The sequence below is a fragment of the Balaenoptera physalus genome (assembly GCF_965194825.1).
Source record: "Balaenoptera physalus genome assembly, chromosome: 11".
Taxonomy (NCBI): Eukaryota; Metazoa; Chordata; class Mammalia; order Artiodactyla; family Balaenopteridae; genus Balaenoptera; species Balaenoptera physalus.
Window position 1 is genome coordinate 93,026,633 of NC_138896.1, and position 14,903 is coordinate 93,041,535.

A 14,903-nucleotide genomic window follows, 5' to 3' on the forward strand; every position below is an offset into this window, starting at 1 on the left:
ACACACAAAGAAAACTGCAGCTCGCTGCCATGCACCAAGTCTGGGAGGGCAGCTTTCCCCCCCTGAGACCTGCCAGACAGCCTTGTAATTGCCTCTGGCTGAGTGTGAAGATCACACCAACTATTCTGGCCTGGAGCTGAGGCCCCCTCTTACTCCCTTGAGGAGGTTGGTTAGCAGGAGCAGTTAAAGACCTATGTGAGCTGTCTCCTTGCAGCAACTGGGAAGGTCGAAAGGACCTTGCTTTGTGGTTCACCACCTAATAACACCTCAAGTACTGCCTGCTGGTACCTGCATCCCTCACTTTGGGAAACACTGCTTTCCACATTGCCTTTCCCCTTGAAGTTGCTGGGGCAGAACCAGCAACAGCTGCTTTCAGAGATTTCCCTTTTGAAACTTTCATTCCAAAACATAGAGTGGAGGAGTCGGCCAACTTGGGCCAAATATTGGGCCAAATCTGGCCTGTTTTTGTAAGAGATGTGGGGTAAGAATGGTTTCTTAAATAGTTGGGGAAAAAATGAACAGAAAAATATTTCGTAACACAGGAAAGTTTTATGAAATTCAGATTTCTCTGTTCATGTAGTCTTATCGGGACACAGCAACAACTGTTCATGTTACGTATTGTCTGTGGCCACTGGTATGCCACAAAGGCAGAGATGAGTAGCTATGACACACTGTACGGCCCACAGAGTCTGAAATACTTACTATCTAGCCCTTTACAGAAAAAATTTGCCAACCCCTGACAGAAGGCATGTAGATTTTAGTAGAGGGTTTTTTCCTTTGGGATCTGGGAACCCTCAAGATTCATGAGAAGGATTTGGCAGGAGTGAGGCGAGGGTGAATCCTGCAACATAGTAATGCGTTTTTGCACGTGTGAAAGTATGCATTTTGCTAAGGAGAATCCCAGAGAATTCCAATTCTGGAATCCCCAGAATTGTCTTCTGTGGAGGGAAAGAATTTCACGTGCCAATAAACTAACACCTCTTTCTTCTCCTGGGATTCCTGCTGTTGTTTCTCAAAAGCCAGGTGATTTAATTACACAGAAAATTTGTTCTGTACTTAGTGATATCACATTTAGATATTCAAACACTGACTCCAGGCGCAAACCCATTCAGGAGTACAAATGGAAGTTAAATAAGAATGCAGCAGACGTGGACATCAGAGCCATGCCCCAGGTTGTTCTGTAATCTGGCCTGGGATTGAGCAACTGCGGTTCTAGAATTATAATCGGTCTTGTTTGTTTTCTGGGTGGATCAGAAAGAGGGCCAAATAACTGTTTCATAAATGCTCCTGCATAATACACTCACTGATTTTCCTCAGTTGGGAGTAAAAAGACAGTTTTCGTTCATGCATTTCAATCAAGACAATCACTAACCCCATCCTGAAACTCGAGTAAATATAGACAGACTTCATCATAAAAGACCTATTTCTCCACTCGCCACTGTGCACCCCAGTGCAGTGGGGTCAGGGCTTGGCTTTGGGCTTCGACAGACCTGGGTTCAGGTCCCAATTTTGTCACTTTCTGGTGATTAGTCATTAATTCTGTGCTCTTGACTTACTGAGCCTCAGTTTCCTCATCTGTGAAATGGGGATAATAATATTATCTACCTCATAAAACGTGTTGTGAGAATTCAGCAAAATGATTGTTTTTACACTTTTAGTACAGCACCCGACATAGAGTTGTTCTCAATAATTAGAAGTTTCACACTCTCTTTTCTTATCTTGTTCACATTTTCTCACTTGCTCTCTCTCTTCCCCTCTATAAATATTTTTCCTCTCTCTCTCTTTCACTGTATGTCTCTTTCTTCCTTTATCTCTCTCTGAAAATATTCCTCCTGTCCCTCCCTCTTCCTTCTCTTCCCTCTCCTTCTCTCTCTCTCACACACACACACAAACACACATACTCACATACCCTAACCCTGTGTGTATGTTTGTGCGAAGGGTAAGTGTGATCTCCCCCCATCATGACCCAAGGAAAATTATATACGAGGCAGACATTCTGCCAGTAATTCTTTCAACAATCATCTCTGAAGAGCCTGTTTTATGCAGGAACAATTCTAGGTTCTGGGAACTCAGAAGTCAACAAGACTGACAAAGCCCGCTCCTCATGAAGCGTATATTCTGGGTGAGGAGTCAGACAGTGCTCACATAAACCAAGAAATCAATAAAACTCTTATCAGATAGTGGAAGGTTAAAAGGTGACCAGAGCAGGGTGATGGGCATCCAGGATGGAGAGGAAGGTTCACGAGCTCGGGTCCTCAGGGAGGCTTCTGCCAGCCTGAGCCTTGATCCCTGGGACAATCTGGGGAGAGATCCTGCCAAGTAGAAGAAATAACCTGGGAAAAGTCCCTGGGTCGGGAGTAAGTTTGTGTGCCCACCGACAGGGAAGAGGCCACAGTAACCAGAATGAACAGAAAAGGGAAGAGAGGAGGAGATGAGCAGGGAGAGTTCCAGGTCACATTGAACCTTTGGGGACAGGAGAGGGGTTGGAATCTTACTCTAATTGCAGCGGGAAGCCCCTGCAGGAAAACGATGTGCTCTGATTTATGCTTTAAAAATACCTCCATGGTAACTTGGTGCGGGGGTTGCAAGAGTGAAAACAAAAAGGCTATCTATGAGACTTACTGCAGCCTTCCAGGTGAGAGATGGTGCTGGCGTGCACTTGTGTGGTGTCGGGAAGATGAGAGGCCGGACTCGGGATGTGCTGTAGAGGTAGAGTTTACGGTACTTGGCTGTTGCACCAGGTGAAGGATGTAGGGGAAAGAGAGGAATCAAGGAGGGCTCCACGGTTTTGACCTATTTGGTTCCTGTCACTGGGGATACAGTGATGAAAAGGAGTTTATCAATGGTCTAAATTGTGCTGTGAAAGAAAAAGTGTTCCAAACATGGTCTCGGACAGAACGCTTTTTTTGCATTACATAATGTGTAATCTCCTTCTGGGAAGAAATTCACGTTTCTGATAAACATGCTTAAGCAATATTTCTGATGAACTTTAAGGGATTAAGACTTGTTCTAGGAAACTAGACACCCACCCACTCTGCTGTCAGGCAATAGTATCTGACTTTTCATCATTCTTATTTCCCTTTTGTTTTTTTCTCTAGTCTTTTTGTTTAGAATGTCCTTGCCAACAATGAATCTTTGACTTGACCTACTAGAGGCCTTTTCCCTTTCGACAAGATTGTAATAAAACTTGGACTCATGCTCATAATTAGGTGGTCTGAAAGACTTATTTTGGGAAATACAGACACATTCCATAGGAAAACAAGATAATTTCTTTTTAAAGTCCAATATTAAGTGGGAAAAAACCAACAACCAATATTTGGTACCTGAATTACTAAAATAAGGTTCACTGATGATACATTTCACTAGTAGTTGTTAAACTCTGAACTTCATGAGATTACCATAGTTCCTTCATTAAGATTGCTACAAAGGCAAGATATATGAACAATTCAGTGTTTTATTTTAGTAGATTTCAAGTATCTACTTGAATCTTTTTTAAAAATTTTATTGAAGTATAGTTGATTTACAATGTTGTGTTAATTTCTTCTGTGCAGCAAAGTAACTCAGTTATACATATATGTATTCTTTTTCATATTCTTTTCCATTATGGGGTTTGTCACAGGATATTGAACATAGTTCCCTGTGCTATACAGTAGGACCTTGTTGTTTATACTTGAGTCTTGCTTCTACTCGGCAAGAGCATGCTATAGAATATCCTGTCCTGGGAAATATACTTCACTCTTAGATTTTAAGAGCTTTTAGAACCCAAATAAATCATCTACTCTTAGATTTTAAGAGCTTTTAGAACCCAAATAAATCATCTTTTTTTTTTTTTTTTTTTTTTAAGAAATAAAGAAACAGGCCCCAAAAGGGTAAGTGATTGCCTGGGGTTGCACAGGACTGAATCAGGATTTGAACCTTGAATCAGGATTTGAACCTCGGTCCTCGGCGGTCCCTTCCTCTGTATCTAAAAACGTACCAAGCTGTGCCTGCATGCTTACAGTAATTCCCTGTGTCATTTCTCAGTAAGTTATTTGCGTTTTAAATGGCATTTCAGTAACTAAAATACACTTTTCTTTTTTTTTTTTTTTTTTAACTCATCTTTCAGTTTCCCTTTCAAGACAATCTCTTTCAATCCATGTATTACCCTCTTCAGCTGAAGTTTTTGGAGACTGTGCACACTTTATGTGGACGAATCCCACAAGTTTTTCTGAAGCAAATTGAGAAAACCATGAAAAGGGCTTATGAGAAACATGTCATCATCCATGTTGGCCCGAACCAGAGGCGCTGAGTATTTCCTATTGTCGCAAGTCAATTAGGCATCTCATGAACGAGGAAATACTCATCTTCAAGCTGCCTGCATCTCTTTTATGTGAATATTTCATGGTGCTCTATGACAATTGAGTTTAAAAAGACTTGTTAAATGTTGCTAAATCAGTTGCCCCTGCATGGAAATATGCTTTAATTTTTTTCTAAAGTGCTATTTATCTCTCTGTTTTTTTAAAAAAATGATATTGTTGCTCACTTAACATTGTTGAAGTAGGTTGAGCTAGCTGTGAAAAGGAACTCTTGTGAGCCTTCTGATTCCCAAGTGTCTGAGACAATGTCAGTGGCATCTGATGTGGCACATTTTATCCACTTTTCTTGAGACTCTTTCTATGCAATGGGTTCGCCCCACCCCTTGTTATAAAAGTAATACATGCTTGTTGTAAAACAAATTTTTAAAACTTATAGAGAATATATAGATCATTGGACCAAAATCAAGATGAGATTAGCCATAATCCTATCAACCAGGGAAAAAGATTTTTATTTTAGTGTAGTCCCTTCTAGCCTTTTTTTCCCTACTTCTATATTTACTTGCCTTTGTCTTTTCCATTGTATAAACATGTATCTAAAACAGGTAGTCTAAGTGAAAGTGGGACTCTATGCTGAGATTTTTATGTAGGAGACTAAAAATTTAGACAAAATGATGATGTCTGCAAAGCTTTATTTAAAATATGTCTGGGACAGAGATCAAGATTAGGGGACCGACCACGTGAGACGAGATTAAGTGAGCACAAGCCCTGCTCACGCCCTAATCTTGTCAGAGGTCCCGCCTCACCATTGTTATAAAACCCCTCATCAAATCCTCTGGGGTGGGGACACGTAGTTTTTCAAGGCAGGAGCCTGCTCTATCCCCCTTTGCCTGGCAAAGCAATAAAGCTATCCTTTTCTACTTCAAAAAAATACATCGGGGAGAAGCATTCAGATTTTAGCTAATTGGGCAGTGATAAAGGATGAAGCATATCTGGGGGTGTTTTTTAAGAAAAATTGTTCAAATTTTTCCAAATCATAAGACATGTCTATGCAGCCACAGCTTCTGAAAGGAAATTCAGTAATTGTGTTAAACCTAAGCGGTCTATTTAGCAGAGATGTGATTTTGTGCTGACCCAGAGACAAAAGCGTTTTATCTCTTACTTTAAGTAGGTGTGGCCTTCTCTCTTTAAACTCTTGGGCAATAGGTGGAAATTAAAGGCCGACTTGGAATGTAATGTGTACAAATAAATTGTTCAGTGGATTCCACTGGCAAGAAAATTCATCTTCCCACCAGCCTTAGAAAGGTCTCTCAAATATTTTTTTCTTCTCTAGGGTTATCTGACTGTTAGCCAAAGTGTGTCTTATCACCTAGCTACAGTAGAGGAAGTTCGGTATTCTTTCCCCAAAGGAATCAAAGTTAATCCCTAGTTGCTCCTGTAGCTGCTATTAGCATAAGGGCATTTTGCATAATGCTTCATTTATCTCAAAAAACGTGTGCATAAATGATCTCCTTGATGTTTGCAACAACTTAGTGAACTTAGTAGGGGCCTGTGTCATCTCCACTGGGCAAATAAGGAAATTGTAATACAAAGAAACAAATATATTCCATATAATTACTGTTCTGTAAGACACACAGATGTGTATAAGATACATCTCGTTTCACAGAGAAATTTTTGAAAACAAAAATATTAAATATTTTTCATCATATATAGACAGTGATCTGAAAGTATAAAATGAAAATTTTTGTTTTGGTAATGCAAATATGGTATCCGATATATTGGAATCCAGTAGGATATCATAGGTTCTATAACAGCAGAAAATGTCTTACCCTGAAAAAATATATGAAAGTCTCAGCACTACCAAAGAATATATAGGTATCAATCAATATTAGTATGCAGCACCATTATGGTAGTAACAAATTTAAATCTAAAATGGTTGAGTAATAACCCGTACTTTCCTTTTGATAAGTTGGGTGACCTGTGGTTTGTTATTTTTGTTAAGGGAAATTACCATTATGGTGTGAAACTCTTATCTTTGCTGTTGTATTTTATGTTTCCTCATTTTACCACTGAAAGTGACATCATTCATTATTTGATTTCTAAAGCATGTGGGGGGAATTTCGAGATTGTGCTTTGGACGGGGAAAATGCATTCTGTATCCCAAAAAAAGGATTTTGGTGAAAGAGCCAGGATGTGAAGATGATCCCCTGACTTCCATTACAGGTTTCTTTCTACTTGTTCAGCATAGCCAGCAAACCCCACAGATGTCACTCAGATTTGCTGGTGGCTCACAGACCTAAAGAAGTTCCTTTCCTCTTTTGGCAAGTCCCACAAAAAATCTGCTTGTAAAGACTTGGCATACAGCAATTCCTTTTCTTTTATGAGAGTCAGGCTTACCCACAACTCTCAATTGTGGGTTCTAGTCTGAAGATGCACAATAGGATTTCAAGCGAAGGTCAGTGATAGAACTCTAGAACATTCTAGAATGATGCATTATGAGACTGTGAAACCTTAGAATTTGGTGTGGTTTTCTCCCTGGGATTTCCTTTGCTGTATCCTGAAACGTTAGGTGAGTTCGGTGGAGAATTTAGAAAAACTCTGATCTTCTAATCCCCATGCCAAAAAGTGCTAATTATTTTTTATAGTTAGGATGTTGCCATGAGGCAGTATTTTCTCTGCCTTTGATAATTTCCAGAAAAGTACTACATTAGCGCCTTTGAAATATGATAACCACAATTTTAGTTCAGTGGACTCCTGAAACATGCCGTCTGTGGTCTGAAGTTTGCCAAAGGTTACATTGCCCCCTGTGGCACATCGAATCTGTGGGACGACCATGAGACTGGGTCTCTTCTGTCCTTCTATCTTCTCCTGTCCTCTCCTTGTTTCCTTTAAAATTCTGTTTAAGGCATGACTACAGAGTTCCATTGGAGAATGAAAGAACACTTTCTAATAGCAAAGTGTAGTATTTTTGTGTGCATGGATATTGGAACTTTCAATAGCAGGGTCACTAGAAATGCTGACCATATTTTTCTTGCTGAGTTTTTCTTTTCCCAGTATAAATCTCTGAAATTGTGACTTACATCAGAAATTCCAGTATTTGAAAAATTAACTGGCTAGAAAATCTAAGTTTTCTTTCAACTTCCAAGACAATTTAGCATTTAGGGTATATTGCTCCAAGCTTAACTATTTATTTGAAATGTGTATTCCATATTCAGTGTTTCCACTGCAAATTGTTGTGACTTCTACTGAATTTATTATTGAAATGGATATTTATACGGACTTGTAGAAGTTTGTGAATATTTATTTCATTGCAGTTATGGTGTTTATAAAACAAGCAAACTGTATAAAACCTTATTCACAGTCACAAAATAGTGATCCAATAATGGAATAATCACTCCAACCTACCCTGAAGATGCCACAACATACACACAGATTTAGGGTTATGTATAAATATTGCCTGATACTTATACAAAACAGATAAATCGCATGTGTTGGATAAGCCAAAATGAATATGATTTCATGACTGAATTCAGAAATATGTTGAATTCAGAAATATGTTGAATGCCATGAGAGTACAAATCATTATATCCCCGTTTATCAGTACGGTAAGCAAGCTTTTTTATGTCCTTGTTTCTCTTCTACTTTTTCATCTTCCTCTTTTTCATTTTTTCCTTTCCCTTCCTGGTTTTGATGTTAGCTTCTCAGTGGTACCAAGATGCTTGGCATTAGTGGCAGAGCCAGAGCACTTGGGGATGCCTGTGCAGGCAGAACTAACTTCTAATCCTAAAATCAAATCTTTATGATGAGAATTTTCCAAAAATTAAAAAAAAATTTACACAATACGTACAGACACACACACACACACACACACACACACACACACCCCTCACATGCTTTTTAAAGAAAGACCCAGCATCTATTGTGCTATGTGAATTGAAGAATCATAGATGGTGACACCTTAGGTGAAATCATTTCACAATTGCCGTGCTGGCATTTAAAAAGCTGATGAGATTTCTCTGGCAAACAGAGAAATTTTCACAGGTCAAAACTGGAAATATTCTCTTGAGTCTTCAAGATAAAGCACTTTGTTTGTATCACCATATGCATGAACATGTAAGAATCAGGTGCAATTTCTGCTTCATCAGTTTTACATGTTTGTGTTGTCACTGAAAAGTGCACCAATTGTTTATAGCTCCCAAGGAGAACCTGAATGCATTTTTTATGTTGGAAAACTTATTTTTTAGTGATTTTTCTTTGGGACGAAATGAGCATATGAAAGAACACTCCAAAGAAAAGGAATTATTACAGCAAATTAAAAGGAACATAAGTATTATGATTTAATTACTATCTTGTCTTTTTAAATGCCATCTCCTGTTTTACTTTTTTTTAATTAAAAGCTTTTAAAAAAGTCTTGTCTTTTGGTGTTATTTTGGAAGTGTGTTACTTTTCTTTTGTAAGATTTCAAGTTTAAGATTTTATAATGTTAAATAGTAATATTTAAGTCCTTCCAGCTATTAAAGAGATATTTGGTTTAGCAAGTAGTTTAGCCTACTTTAAAAAATCTTAAAAAAAAAAAAAATCTTCTTTGTTTATAAAATACCACACTATAAGTTATGTTATTTGGTTTTAAAGGTGTCTGGTGTTTGAGATACAATGAAGAAAATTTGGAAAATGTGAAATTAGTTCTTGCGTTCTTATATTTTATTTAGCAAAATTGAACCTGACTTGTTAGCTACTAACATAATCAAAAATAACATACCAAGGGTTTTGAGTCTACATAAAGGGTTTTATCCCCCAATCCCTAGACTCTTAAAAATCAACACAAGGTATTCTGTTCATCTGAGTTTCCTCCTCATATTTTAAAACTTTTTAAAATGCTAAGGTATTTGGATATGGTTTTCTGGAATAACTGGGAACCCACATCAAATTATTATGTGAGATATGAGAGTCAGGTACTATATTTAGACAACATTGACTTTAAATCCTAGTTCCACCATTTTCTGCCTGCATGTGACCTAGGCAACCGTTTTGACCATCTTTGTGCTTCAGACTTCCCACTTACTAGAACAGGACAAGGATTCCTCATAGATTGTTGTGAGCAATAAACACAAAAACATGAAATTCCAAGATTCTAAAAATTCCTTGTTTGTGGCCCCCTTACCTCCAGTAAATAAATGGCTGATGGATTTCTTAAAAAGTATCATATTGAAAAATTGGCATTTTTATTTATTAGTCTGCCGTGGGGTCAGATGTTTTCTTACCAGAGGGTCCACATGCTGAAGTTCTGCCTTCCTTGTCTTTTTAGAGGAACGTACGTGGAAAAGTTTGAAACTCTCTGGCTTCAGTAGTTTCACGATTCCCAAAGCTATCCTGTTTCTGTTTGGTTCCTGTCATGCCCTTTAGCTCTTCATAGCATACAAGTAGCCCTCCTGTCCTTGATCATGATCTCATAAGGTTCCCCCTTCTTCTCCTCCTTCCTGGTTCCCTAAGTCAGTCAGTGTCACCAACCCACCCCCTGCCTTATCCTAGAAGCCTGCTCATTACTTGTTTCGCCCTCTGTCAAATTTCACATCACCCTCATCACTAAATCATCACATCCCCGTTGACGCACCCCACGCCTGATACCGATTTCTGTACATCTCTTCAGATTGCAAGTGACAGCACGAACAACTCAAACTAGTACCAAAACAAACAAACAAAAACTGTATTGCTTCTACCTCCAGAATATTCACCAAGTCAGTCAGAAATTCCTCTATCTTCACTGTTGTGTCCACTCAAACCATTACTCCCTGGATTCCTCTTCTCTCTGACCTGGATTGTTGTTCTAATGCCTTTCTTATTTCTCTGCATTCAGTCTGGTCCCCTCCAAACCCTAACCCATCCCCACCCTGTGTAAAGCTCCTCAGTGTTTCCCCTTTGCTCCTAGAATAGCGTCCAGAGTTCTCAGAAAGTCCCTGTGTATCTACCTCCTACCCATCTCCCTGGCTTCATTTGAGTTCTTCTTCCTCACTCCCCTAATGCTCACTTATGCTAGTTTGTTTTTCTGTTCCTTTAGGAAGCGGAGCTCTTTCCCATCAGGGGGCTTTGCACATGCTTGGAATCATTTACCCTAGAAATTCACCTGGCAAAATTCTACTATCCTTCAGGTATCGATTTAAATATCCTTTCCTTGTGGAAGCCTCCTTGGATCCCCTACATAAAGGCAGTTCTGCCTCTTACATTCCCTCATATAATCCTGGACTTTTTCTCTGTGGTATGTATTGTCACAGGAACAATACTTATTTGCGTGAAACTCTGAGTTAATTGACGGCCTTTCCCACTAGATACAAAGTTCTTTGAGGGTACAGTCCTTGCTGTTCTTTTCCCCTGCTCTATGTGCATCACCTAACTCAATGGCTAATACATTTCTGGTGCTCCAAAAATATTTACTGAAAAGAAGTACAGTGATACTGCCGCACCATGAACTGGGACCAGTTCCTATCAGAGAAGCTTCGTAACACACTATACTTATTTTGAGTGTTGTTTCCAAAAACTACTTCTCCTACAAGTGTTCAGGGTGCTGGGTTATAATAATCCATTCTGTAAACTATCATTAACGAAAAGTGTATTGATTTATTTAATTTCTTGGAGATTTATTTACTTGCCCATAAAATGACTTGGTTGGGTCAGTCGGTGCTTAAGTTCCTTTCTACCTGAGTGCTCTGTGTTCACGTAATCTCTCTTTTATGTCTCTGTTGTGGACGTTTGTGGGATTTTGGATGCATGGAAACAACCCCACTCCTGGTGCCAATTTCTGTATTAGTTAAAAACTTTATAAATTGCAAGTGACAGCAAATACAACTCAAATTGATATAGAGGGAGAGAGGGAGAGAGAATGTATTGGCTCATGTAAGTGAAAAATCCAGAAATAGCTCTGGATTCATAGGCTTAATCGATGCCAAGGGAAATGTGTCACTCTAACAATGCTTTGTTTCATTAATATTTTACTGAAAACCACACATCCTTCTAGGATTCCAGCCATAAAATTTTCATGTCATTTCAATAGAATCATTCCGTCTTTGGAAAAATACATTGTCTCTGAGTGCAGCCAAAAAATGGTATTGTCAACATGGGTCAAAACATCAAGGGGACTTTCCTGGTGGTCCAGTGGGTAAGACTCCAGCCCCAGTGCAGAGGCCCAGGTTCTACATCTGGTCGGGGAACTAAATCCCACATGCATGCTTCAACTAAGAGTTTGCATGTTGCAGCTAAAAAGTCTGCATGTCACCCGCATGCCACATCTAAAAAGATCCCGCATGCTGCAACAAAGATCCTGAGTGCTGCAACTAAGACCCGGTGCAGCCAAAATAAATAAATAAATAAATAAATAAATATTTTTAAAAATCAAGTTTAAAACTTGATAGCTATTTATAATGGTTCCCCTGACATTCTGCTGTTCTTTGCATGTGCATGGTGATTTAGGAGAAAGTCAACATAAAATTAAGAGGTGTTCAGTTGAGATGAAATTTAGATAAAGTCAAGAACTAATTAGGAAAATAGTTGGTGTATCGCATGTTGAAATGTAAGCTTCTTAAGGTTGCTGTCTATGTAAATAACCACAGTATGTGGCGTGCAATGGATGACCAGCACAGCATGCCCTGCCTTATTTCCTTAACACGCATTATTTCCATGCATGCCAGCTTAGAATCTAATTTCCAGCCCCTGTGACTCTCTGCCTGAAGGCTCTCCTTTTCCACTGCAGCCTGCTCTACTTGCCTATGGGCAGTCTGGAAGTGTTGGAAAATTAACACATCTGGAAGTAGCTCTCAACCACTGACTGACGGGAATTGGTGGATAAATACCCCAGCTCCTTCTCCTCTCAACTCTTAGTTGTCTGTTCTGGAGTTCCATCCCAGAATTCTACACTGGGAGCAAGCTCAGACTGCCCGCACTAGTAACTTCCTTGATAATATATTCTTTACTGGCTTCCTTCCCTTCTCTGTCTCACTTCCCCGCTCTTCTACCAGCCTTTCCTTGGATTTGGGCCCCACTGTACTGAAATCTGTGTTCCATCATCTGCAACTGATAATTTTTTTATATGAGTAATCGAATTTCAATAATACTTATGATCTTATTTTACTTATTATGAGAATTCTTCTTCTTCCTTGTCCTCCTCCCTCTCCCCCACCTTAGATCCCCAAATGCTTTGAATTCTATTATCCATTATTTTCCTTTTTAAGCTATGCATTTTAAATGCATTGTATTTTAGACTAGGATTTTTGTTTTGTTTTTGCATTTATGACTTGTGTTTAGCTAGTCATTAATATTTTTGTACAACTTTGTTAGGGTATAATTGAAATGCAATAAACTACTTATATTTAAAAGGTACAACTTGATTGATTGTAACTTATGTATGCTCCCTTGAAACCATCTTCACAATCAAGATAACAAATAGTTCCATCATCCCTAATAGTCTTTTCATACCCCTTTCAATCCATCCGTTCCTCCACCCCTGTTCCCAGCTAACTGTTGATCTAATTCTTGTTACTATACATGAGTTTGCATGTTCTAGGATTTTACATAAAAGGAATCATACATCATGTACTCTTTTTGCTTGGCTTTTTTCACTCAGCATCGTTGAGATTCATCCATATTGTTGCATGTATCCATAGTTCATTCCTTTTTATTTCATCCTCCTATTGATGGATTTGCTTGTCTCCAGTTCTTGGCTATTACAAATAAAGCTGTTATGGACATTCTTGAACATGTCTTTCGACATATTTTTCCATTTCTGTTGGGTAAAATCTAGGATTGGAATGTCTGAGCTCTATGGTAAATGTATGTTTAACTTTTCAAGCAACTGCTAAACTGTTTTCCAAGTTGGTTGTACCACTTACATTTTCACTAGCAGTTCCCGTTTCTCCACGTGCTTGCCAGGATTATGTGGACAATCTTTTAAATTTTCACCAGTCTAGTGAGTATGAAGTGGTATCTCATTGTGATTTTAAGTTGCATTTTCCTAGTGACTAATGATGTTTAGCATCCTTTCATGTGTTTATTTGACATTCATATGTTTTCACTGGTAAAAAGTCTGTTCAAATCTTTTGCCCATTTTTTATTTGTATTATTTATTTATTTGTTTATGGCTGCATTGGGTCTTTGTTGCTGCGCGTGGGCTTTCTCTAGTTGCCGCGAGCAGGGGCTACTCTTTGTTGCGCTGCGCAGGCTTCTCATTGCGGTGGCTTCTCTTGTTGTGGAGCACGGGCTCTACACACGTGGGCTTCAGTAGTTGTGGCACACGGGCTTAGTTGCTCTGTGGCATGTGGGATCTTCCTGGACCAAGGATTGAACCCGTGTGCCCTGCATTGGCAGGCGGATTCTTAACCACTGCGCCACCAGGGAAGTCCCCCCATTTTTTAAAAATTTGGTTTTTCATGTCTTATTCTTAAATTTTGGGAGTCTTTACATATTCTGGACACAAATCCTTTGATATACATGTTGCAAATATTTTTTGTTAGCCTGTGTCATGTCTTTTCATTTTCTCAATTTGTCTTTCCAAGAGCAAAAGATTTTATGTTGGTAAAGTTCAGTTTCTCAACTTTTTCTTTTTTGTTTTATGCTTTGTGTTTTAAGAAATGATTGCCTGTCCCAAGTGGCAAAGATTTTTCTCCTGTGTCTTATACCACAAATTTTATAGTTTTAGGTTTTATACTGCTATAGACAATGTATGTGTCCCCCCCCCCAAATTCATATGTTGAAATCCTAAACCCCATGTGATGGTATTAGGGTGTGAGGCCTTTGGGAGGTAACTAGGTCATGAGGGTAGATTAATGCCCTTATAAGAAGGAACATGAGAGACACTATTTCTCTCTCAGCCATGTGAGGATACACTATCTATTTTGAATTAATTTTTATGTACGGCAAGAGATAAGGGTTGACCTTCATTGATTTCTCTATGGGCATCCAGTTGATTCAACCATTGATCCAACTGACTTGTATTTAGCTAAATATTAATGTTTGGATCAATATTGGATAAGGACAATCAAAAGCAATAGGCCCACGACAGTGAAAGGCCCGCGCACCACGATGAAGAGTGGCCCCCGCTTGCCTCAACTAGAGAGAAAGCCCTCGCACAGAAACGAAGACCCAACACAGCCAAAAATAAATAAATAAATAAATAAATAAATTTATTTTTAAAAAAAGCAATAGGCCCTGTATTCATTCATTTATTCATTCATTCATTCAATAAATACCTATTGACTATCTATTAAGTGCCCCAGTAGGCTTTGGAAACACATGATGAATAAGATCCAACCCTAACCTTCAAACAGATTACACTTTAATTGAGGAGATAAATACAAAAATAACTACAATGTAGTATGAGAAAAGCGTGCCAAAGCTGTGCGTGTGTATTTTTTTTTTAATTAATGAATTTATTTATTTTTGGCCGTGTTGGGTCTTCATTGCTGCACGCAGGCTTTCTCTAGTTGTGTCTAGCGGGGGCTACTCTTCCTTGCGGTGCATGGGCTTCTCATTGCGGTGGCTTCTCTTGTTGAGGAGCACGGGCGCTAGGCGCGCGGGCTTCAGTAGTGTGGCACGCGGGCTCAGTAGTTGTGGCGCACGGGCTTAGTC

At 38.9% G+C, this 14,903-nt stretch overlaps 1 protein-coding gene across 4 annotated transcripts in view; it reads left to right on the top strand.

The window, feature by feature from the left end:
- The window catches only part of LOC309637454 (glucoside xylosyltransferase 2), a 151,776-nt gene that overhangs the window by 72,353 nt on the left and 64,520 nt on the right, over positions 1-14,903 (top strand). For 3 of the 4 annotated variants that reach the window (XM_082412213.1, XM_082412214.1, XM_082412215.1), the window contains exon 7: positions 10,348-10,438. In XM_082412213.1, coding sequence (XP_082268339.1) covers positions 10,348-10,438 — 91 coding nt within the window. Of the gene's footprint in view, positions 1-4,105; positions 7,581-10,347; positions 10,439-14,903 lie in introns of those variants that run through there. The other variant, XM_082412216.1, reaches the window with a different exon arrangement.